The 9,470-nt window shown below is 33.6% G+C and overlaps 1 protein-coding gene and 1 pseudogene across 1 annotated transcript; both read left to right on the top strand.

The window, feature by feature from the left end:
- The first annotated feature begins 2,169 nt into the window (after positions 1-2,169).
- LOC143618066 (protein FLX-like 3 pseudogene) lies at positions 2,170-2,649 on the top strand (annotated as a pseudogene).
- A 1,237-nt stretch (positions 2,650-3,886) lies between these two features.
- On the top strand, positions 3,887-4,750 carry LOC143618069 (protein FLX-like 3). Its single transcript, XM_077090406.1, has 3 exons — positions 3,887-4,140; positions 4,243-4,322; positions 4,637-4,750. The coding sequence occupies exons 1-3, from the start codon at positions 4,053-4,055 to the stop codon at positions 4,718-4,720; spliced, it is 252 nt and encodes an 83-aa protein (XP_076946521.1). The 5' UTR covers positions 3,887-4,052; the 3' UTR covers positions 4,721-4,750.
- Positions 4,751-9,470: the final 4,720 nt, after the last annotated feature.

Genomic DNA, 9,470 nt, shown 5'->3' with positions numbered 1-9,470 from the left:
AGATCTGACCAACTGCCCATCCTACCTCCTCTACGTTCTTGACGTTCTTGACAACCCATCTTTGTCTCAATAGAGTATTTCAGTGGCATGTTTCGGTCCTCTTCCCCATTACTTAGAAAAAGTGAGCCACCGGTTCAGGTACAAGATGCTATCATTACCGCCTGGACAATTAGACTCCAACCCGTAATCGCAACAACCCAATTGCAAGAGCGGAGCTCTACCAACTGAGTTATATCCCCCTGAGCCAAGTGTAGCATGCATGAAGGAGTCAGACGCTTCTTCTATTCTTATTCTATTCATTCATTAATTAAAACCACACTATTAGTTATCCAACCCGTGTATCACATAGGTTAATAACATAGTTTAGAATAAATTGGTAGAGCTGTATTTTTTTCTTAGTTTGTCTTGTTTATTTTAATTATCAAGTTTATCTTGTAACCGTAGACTTACCATCTCGTATTGGTTAAATCGGAGATTAGCCCCTCTCGAATCGGTTCAACTATCTTATTATCTCGATAAAATATACCTTTCATTATTGGGGTTCTACCATGGCCCTATTTTTTCTGTAAACAAAGTATGTAAGTTGAATACGTTGTTGTAGCTTGCTTATTATTATCTACGCTCTAATATAAACTAAAGCAATGAGAATACGATATATTTTATCTGACTGAGTTGGGCTACACTTCAATGTAAACTTTAGTCAAAGTCGAGTCATGTAAAATATGATATATTTTATCTGACGCTTTTTCATAATTTCATCTTTTAGTAGTATGTTTTATATAAATTTGTTTTCGTGTTATTTAACGCTTATTTTTTCCGCTTAACTTTTTTGTGATTCCTAATATAACTTTTGAGTGATCTTAGCGTTGTACAACTGCAACGTGGTACCCTCGTAAGCTTTTATTGACGTACTTAACAACTTCAATGTCACTGTCATTTAACGCTTATTTTTTCCACTTAACTTTTTTGTGATTCCTAATATAACTTTTGTGTGATCTTAGCGTTGTACAACTGCAACGTGGTACCCTCGTAAGCTTTTATTGACGTACTTAACAACTTCAATGTCACTGTCACAAAGCACGACTGCGACCAACTAGTTTAACTAAGGGAAATATAATAGTATTAAAGCTTCATGTTTATTCCAATAAAGTCACTTACATTTTTATTTTTGTCTCTACTATGTCACTCAACTTTCAGTATGTCTTAGTTGGGTAACTTTTAATAAGTGTTTTAATACCATGTTCTTTTATCTTCAAATCAAATGCTTTGATTAAATATGCTATGCTAATATTAATTAAAACGACATTAAAACCGGCATTTTTTTTATTAGTATATATTATCTACAGTAATATATTGTTTTTCTCGTTTTAAACCCTTATTGAAGTTGGGTAGCTTAAACGAGCCGTATTGAAAGTTGAGTGAGATAATTGAAAAAAAAAAGAAAAACATAAGTGACAGAATGTTTTACTTTTTTAACTAAGTTGAAGAAGATTTAACATATATTATTTTGTTTCCATATATAATGCAATGGAAATATCTAATCGGTGATTTCTTCTTCACTTCTCGGAGGCTGATTCCGGTAATGCCATTTCCTTATTATTATTATTATTCTCAGATTCTATTTCATGATATTGTTACACATGCTCATTATGTATCTTCATCGGCAGTAAAACCCTCATTTTTTTTGGTAAATAAATTGCATATTTTGACTTATAAGTTGAATTTGAGATGAAATTACCTGCTAATAACTTGACCCATTACAGGCATTATGATTATTTTCTAAACAAGTTACTTTAATACATGCCGAGTCAGCAGGTTGTCATGTTGAATTTTTCAACCCGAACACGATCCGTACTTTGTTGTGAACCCTGACTTGCACACACTTAAAATATACATGACCCGTGTACCCCATTTGTCTAAGCGTGTCAAACGGGTTGCAAAAAAAATTGGGTTAAAATGGTCACAAATAGGTTAGTGAGTTGACTTGTTTTAAAAAGGCAGGTTGACCTGCTTAGCTAAATGGGTTAAACAGTTCAATACAACACGGCGCGTTACCTAAACAGGTCAACCCAAACGCGACCCGTTTTTTAAATGGGTTGTATCTGCCAACTGAAAATTTGATTATTTGTCGTGTCGTGTTCGTACAAAATTCTTTCAGGTTCAAATTAAATGGCGGGAAGAAATCGATATTCTCACGAGCCACAAACCAATCATCACGAGCCACCTCACCACATTGTGTTGGAACAAGGACTGGAAATGCAACATCATGAAATCCGCAGGCTTTTGGGCGTAAACCGAAGGTTAGTTGAAGATTGGGCCACTCTGCAACAAGAATTAGGCGCTGCACAAAAACAATTTAGGCGAATGGACATTGCAGTTACTGAAATTCAAAATGAAAATGAATTGCATTCAAGGCGACTTATTGAGGGTGTGTTGAAACTTGAAGCTGATATTCGGGCCACTGAAGCGTTTAAAGAAGAGGTTGTGCAACTTCATGTGGAAGTTAAAAGGCTTAATTCGGTTACGCGTGAGTTATATGGGCAGGTTCAGATTCTCACGAAAGGCCTTGCAGAATTGCAAGATGAGAATAAGAAACTTCATGCTTTGAAAAATGAGCTCGAGGAGTTACACAAGCAGTTTATGGTGTGATCATGTCAGAACGGGCCGGGTTTTTAAAGAATTCTGAAACGAACCTGAAAAGTTTCATTTTGGGACATTGAAACTATATATTTTAAGTTATGATTTTTTTATTATTATTTTTTGAGGGATTGTCATTTAAGTTGAAAAACCCTCAAAAAAATATTCAAAAATAATAATAAAAAATTCATAACTAAAAATATAAATCATAAACAAAAAAGTAAAAACACTAAAATGCTTCCTACGTTGTCCTCGTTCCGTAAAAAAAATAAAAAAAAAACAAGAATCGAACCGAAACCGAAAAAATAAACAAAAATGAAACAAAAGGCCAAAACCGAACCACATCAACCGAAATCGAAAACTCAATCAAAACGAAACTAAAAGAATTCAAACCAAACAAAAACGAAACTGAAAAAACAGACAAAAACGAGTCCGGAATCGACCATGAAGAAACCAAAACCCAACCCGTCCCGTGTGAAAACTCGTGTTGGCTTGAAACCTGAACCGAACTCGTTCCAATCTGAAACCCGTTTCGTGCCGAAACCTGTCTTGTACGAAAATTCAATCCAATCCGAAACCTGCCACATTTCCTTAGGACACTAACCCACATCGACCCATTTCTTTGAACTTGTCGACTCATTTTGACCCGAAAATAAAAAGATGGAATTTCAAATGACTCATTTTGACCAATTTAGTTAAAACCTTTTACCCAAACCAATCCATTTAATTTTTTAAACAACTCAAATTGACCCATTTGAAATGGTTTGGGTCAAGATTGCCACCCCTACTCTCAGTTTATAGACGAATATGTTTTTGCTTTTCTCTAATCTTTTGGGCTTGGGCCATTTCAGGCCCACATGTAAATTGGGCTTGGGCCATTACACACATTTTCTTTTTCAGATTCTCACTCTCACAAATTGGTTACAAGCCGATTTCAAGCCTGCGTGTCGGGTCAGTACCAACCGGTTTCAATACAGAATCTGGTTTCTGATCCAGTTTATTTATGTGTGCCTCTATTTACATTCACTGTTTTGCAAGAGACTGCACATGATTACTGATTTTTAGAGTAACATTAGTTGGTAATGAGAAGTGAACGATAGGGTGAACTGTGCTGTTTAAAACAGTTAGTATACAAAATTACAAAATGACTGTTATAATCATTAAAAAATGGTCTGGTTTGTTTTCTTTTGGTTTTCTCACATAAACTATCCCAGACTGGATTTTCTTACTTATCAAAAGTCCTAAAATCTAACATTCAGTTTCGGTTTTTTTGTTTTGATTTACCAAATTTGGTCGATTTTATGCACACGTGTTAAGTTTGCATTAAATGATTTATAGTTCATTGTCCGTCTTGTAGAGATGCTATTGGTTATGAGAAGAAGGTGAGTAGTGAGCTGTTGGATCAAAAACAAGCAATGGAAAATAATTTGGTTTCTATGGCACGCGAAATTGAAAGGCTTCGGGCCGAACTTTCAAATCCTGATATTAGATCGTGGGGTCCCGGTATGTGCTCTCTTTGTTACTTCTATGTTGTTCCAATGGTTTATATTTGTTCTAATGTTACATCTTATTTTTCAATTTTTTTATGTATATACCACTGCTAAGATGGATCACATAGGGCGAATATTGGCACTTATGATAGCACTTTTCTTCACCCTTATGGCAATGCATACGGGCGTAACATGGTATGGCTGTTACATCATTCAAAGTGTTATGTTTTCCATTTACTTGTTATTTATTTATAAGATTAAAATATGAAAAGGTTCATTTTAGTCTAGTATTCACCTATTTATTTGAAGCATGATTAACCAACTTTTAGATAATAGTTATAAATAAATTTTACAAACCATATTCAATATTGTACCCATTTTAGTGGTCTTAGCGAGATCGCTTAACAATATATTATTTGAAACTGAAGCTTTACATTTTGTTGTTGAATTTTTAATAAGTATCTTAGTTATGGATTATTTTATTAATTAGAATTACTCTAATGCATCAGGGTGCTGCTGAAAACGGTCCATTTTGCGGTCCGGGTTCTACTTCATGGGCGGAGGTTGAGAAATCTCAAATGACCGGTCAATAAACTGTGGATAGTTCAGTTTCGGGTTGGAAAAGCACATATTGTCAATTATGAATGGGTAAAACCGTAAAATTGTATGGTTGTTCTATGATTTTGCTTACATAGTAATCCCTTTGTTTAGACTCATAACCCATGTTAAGCTAGGTGAAAATGTAATTTTGGGTAATATTTGTCTTTTGTTTAGGCTCGTTACTGAGTAGTTAATTAAGTGTTATGGTTTTAGTTTAAGTCTACACAAGTTAGCCGCTGCTACTGCATGCGATTGTTGTTTATTGGCTTAATTTCTCTGACCACACAAGTTACAGTACTCGTTTTGTAATCCATTTGGATATTTTTTGGTACTCGAGAGTCGTAAACTGTCTTGTAGTCTAATACTCTGAAAGATGTCAAAGACAAATCATGTATCTTGGCTACTTTATATTACTTTTTTTTAAAATTTAAAGGGTGTTACACAAGGAAACATGTAGGACCAAGCATACTTGGTCAATTTCCCCTAGTGTTTTGGCCCAAAATGCAGGGGTACCCCCTCCCTCCCCCGACGTTTTGGCTACATTTTTGGGCCACGTGTTTTCACCACAACGTTAACTTGGCTCTAATTTTAAGAAAATAATGACTAAAAAACATTTTATTTATTATATAATCTACCCCCAATTCATTTTCTTAAAATCATCTTCACCATCTTCTTAACACAAAAACCTACTCATCATTTTTCATTTTCTTTTTTCAAATAATTACTTAAACAAATATGAATCGATTCAACCATCATATGCTCGGCTTTGGTTGATTCTCCCGACAACTCGACTCAAAAAAACCCAACCAAAACACAACCCTTAGGGCCTGTTCGTTTCAAGGATTTGTAAGGAATTTTAAGGAATGAGATTTTAAATCCCATGAATTGATATGTTCGTTTCATTAAATGAAAGAATAGGAATGGAAACTAAATCTCATCAAATCCCACATTTCATGGGATTTTAAAATCCCACCTATTTGAAAGGATTGTTAAGGATTTTCTTATTAACAATAAAACCCCTCCAAAAAAATTAATAAAAAATTCATAACTCAAAATATAAATCAAAAACGAAAAAAGTAAAAAAACTAAAACGTTTCCGCCTTTGCCCTCGTTCTTAAAAAAAAAACAAGAATGAAGAAGATTTCATTTCCAATACATATTAACCAACCAAACACATGATAGGGATTCTCAAACATTCCATTCCATTCCATTCCAATTCCAATTCCAATTCCAAATCCTTTAGAAAAAAGTATGTGAAGCGAACGCGCCCTTAGTTTCTTTTTAATATAATGTATTTTTTATTTTTAATGTATTTTTTTATTTGTAGTTGAATATAGTTTCTTTTAATTCTAATGTAATTTGCATCTATTTAATAAAATATTATTTGTTTAGTTTGAATTAAAAAAAAATAAAAATGCGAAAAAGAAACAAATAATTAAGTAATGATTGTTGGAGAGTTTTGAGTTTTGATTATACTCATTTTTTTGCAAAATGTTGAAATGTTGATTGGACATCATATTGACGTAAAATATCTGGAGATGTCTAGTTTTGACTACGCATGGTCTAATAATAAAAGAATACACTAGTTAAGTTTTATTCACTTTATAGGGTTTGATCTCATGACCTTCTATTTAACACCTTAATCACATTAACACCCCATCAAAGAGGGGAATGGCAAAAAAAATACAAGTTTTCAGAACTAACAAAAAAGGAGGGGGGGGGGGGGGGGTAAAGTTTTTAAAACTTTATCTCTGTGCCTGGTCAAATCTTGTAGGTAGGGTGTTTTTCGGGTTTCGAGTTTTTCGGATCGGGTTTTAAATCTTGACCTGAAACCCAACACAAATTTCTCACGGGTTTTTCAAGGTTCGGGTGTTTTTCGGTTCGGTTAATCGGGTTTCAAGTATCAAAAAAAACTACAATGCTAAAATTAAAAAAAAAACATATTCTTCTTTGCTCGTAACATAGATAACCAAATAATAAACCAACATAACCTGATAAAACATTCAAAAGAAGAGTAAAACAAACTCCAACCATAATCGTCTCCAATCAAGCGTGATTAGGTTGTTCGATTACGGTTGCTATTATTCATAAACGGTAAACATAAACTATCAATAAACATCTATAATAGGTGGAATGACAATAGTCGATTATGGCTAGATTCGGATAACTTTAGTGGCTATGATTAAGCCTATATACGGATATACCTAAACATATATTTGCTTTAAAAACTAAAAGGTTATTCGGGTTTTTCGGGTTGACCCGAAACCCATAAATCAGACCAAGAACCAACCCAATTGACCTTGGTTTGGGTTCAGGTTTTTCAGGTCGGGTTAATTCGAGTTCCGGTACGACTTTTATTGGATTGGTTTTCGAGTTTCGGGTAAAAGTGATAGCCCTAATTGTATGTTTTCTTGGATTAAACATACAAAAAATTGCAAGTGGTTGATTCCTCAAAACTTTATTTGATTTATCAATAAACTCTATGAAAACCCTACGATTTATATATGTTTGTTTTGAAAAAAAAACTTTTAACTTAATTACTATTACTACTGTATATAAAATAAAACTTTGATGCCGCAAGTGCACTGTTGGGCCACTTTGCGGCACAGTATTAGTCCATGAACTTTGTTTTTTTTTTACGTTTTATTTAGTTGTAATGGAAACCGTCACAATCTAAGACTACTGACATGATTTGGGCGTAACATTTATACCCAGACTAGATATACGGCCCAATGTGTCACACCCCGACCAACGGAGACAGAACACGCCGGGATGCAACGGATTGCCCAAAACACAAGACACTATTAAAGTGACAATATTTAATCAACTCATTTATTTCATAAATCAATAAACAACACATCTTGTTCATACAAACAAATTGAATACAAGTAAACAAATATATTGTTCGTTTTACTAATATCCTAATAGTCTTGATAACGTTTTTCGTCAAGTTCTCGAATCAACCAAAGTCAAACTGTAACATTTCATAAAATAAAGTTTGTCAACACAAAGGTTGGTGAGCAATTCATAAGTTTGAGCATATAAGTGTATAGTAATAAAATGCCACAAAACTTGTATACGAAACAATAAATAAAAGCAATAACTTGGATAAATAGATATCGCTAATAGGATTTACGTTAGCAACACCTAGCTATAAGGGGATGCCAGATAGTCTAGGATTTTATAGTTATCGTTAATTGCATTACGTTAACGACACCTTGCTACAAGGGGATGCCAAGTAGTCTAGGATTTATAGATCAACCAACCAAAAGCGATAAACACATAGGCATAGAATCATAGAACACCAAATCGAGCAATTATTCAAGTAAAGTATACAATAACGTTTGTGGTTTAAGATTCAAGTAAATAAGGTATTTAGTTTGATAAGTATGAAATGTCAACCCCAAAACAAAAGATGGAAAACGGGGTATGAAAGTACTCACGTTCAACTAATAAACTTGATCGGTAAAAATGACGAGTAACCGGAAGGATGCGGTTGATCGAGCAAGGTCTAGGTGAAAGGAAAACGTGTATATGTAAGGTTGTCTAAGAAATCTTAAAATAAATTAAATGAAAATAAATGCAGACAATTTAAAGTTTAAGGTTTAAAAATGTAAATATTTAAGAACTTATAATAATAACTCTTTAAAATGTAAGTTTGCTCGAAACTGAGCTAAAGTATCTAACCTTAATATTTACTCAACCTATGTTAAATAATAAAGTGGGTAAAATGCAAGAATGCAAGTCCCTTTGGGATAAAGATACTAAAACGGGTTTTAACGAGTGTTTCGGGTTGTTGGTTCGGGTCTTGATAATTGGTCAAACCCAAAGTCAACTTTCCAAAATATTAAATGTTATGAGATAACTCATAAAAATCAAGTAAGGCTTAACCAAGTATGTAGATCTATTGTTTTAGAACTAACAACGTACGTTAAGCGAGTGTTCGGTCTTGTCCGTCCAAACTTTGTTATGAGATCAAGTTGGATCCAACATTTTCAAGTACTTAGGAAAATAATTAAAATCAGTTTGTAAACTATTTTTAAAGAAATATACAAGTCTTGGTAGCTAAAAACACACTTGTGTGTCTTAAGCGAGTAAAAGTCGGTTTAGTTCGGTTTGGTTCGGTTTCCATCTCACAAATAGTTCATTAATGGTTTCCACATGCCCAAATATCCAAGAACTTGTATAATAATTTATAATTGAAGAAACTTAAGTTTTACAACCAAAAATTTAACAATAAAGTCTTTAAACAAGAGTTCGGTTTTGGTTCGGTTTCCATCTCCCAGTAAGTTCATAGATGGTTTCCACATGCCCAATATCAAAGAACTTGTAAAAATGATTTTAGAAACTCAAATCTAACATTAAACATGTCTAAACAACTATTTTAACAAAACTAGTAAGCAAAAGTTCGGTTTACAGTTTTGAGCTATTTACGGTTAAACCGAAGCATAGACCCTCAACCCATAACCATGGAACTTGTAAATAAACTAAAATGAGAAGAAATTAAGCATCATTAGTAAGCAATAATAAAGTTAGATTGTTAGATGAGGAAAATATAACAAGGATCACGTAAGTCCTCCATGAAGCCTTGCTTTACAAGGTCCGAAACCTCACCGATCGGAACCGGAGAAGTAACTACCAAAGGTAACAAGGGGGTGTATATTATATATGTTACAACAACAAGCTTGAATCATATGGAGTTAGTAGAAAACAAAGGAAACTCTTGTTTGACTCTTGAAGGTC

This window comes from Bidens hawaiensis, unplaced genomic scaffold, assembly GCF_021521415.1.
Source record: "Bidens hawaiensis isolate Kalapana, Puna unplaced genomic scaffold, B.hawaiensis_p1.1 tig00062758_1, whole genome shotgun sequence".
In the NCBI taxonomy this organism is placed as follows: Eukaryota; Viridiplantae; Streptophyta; class Magnoliopsida; order Asterales; family Asteraceae; genus Bidens; species Bidens hawaiensis.
The sequence above is the reverse complement of the archived record's forward strand: the minus strand, read 5'-3'. Positions and strand labels throughout refer to the sequence as shown.

Excerpts from the sequence above, each read along its gene's own strand:
- LOC143618069 (XM_077090406.1), top strand. The coding sequence starts at position 4,053 with ATGGAAAATAATTTGGTTTCTATGGCACGCGAAATTGAAAGGCTTCGG. Across the intron at positions 4,141-4,242 it reads TATTAGATCGTGGGGTCCCG|ATGGATCACATAGGGCGAAT; the intron begins GTATGTGCTCTC and ends ACCACTGCTAAG. Across the intron at positions 4,323-4,636 it reads ATGCATACGGGCGTAACATG|GGTGCTGCTGAAAACGGTCC; the intron begins GTATGGCTGTTA and ends CTAATGCATCAG.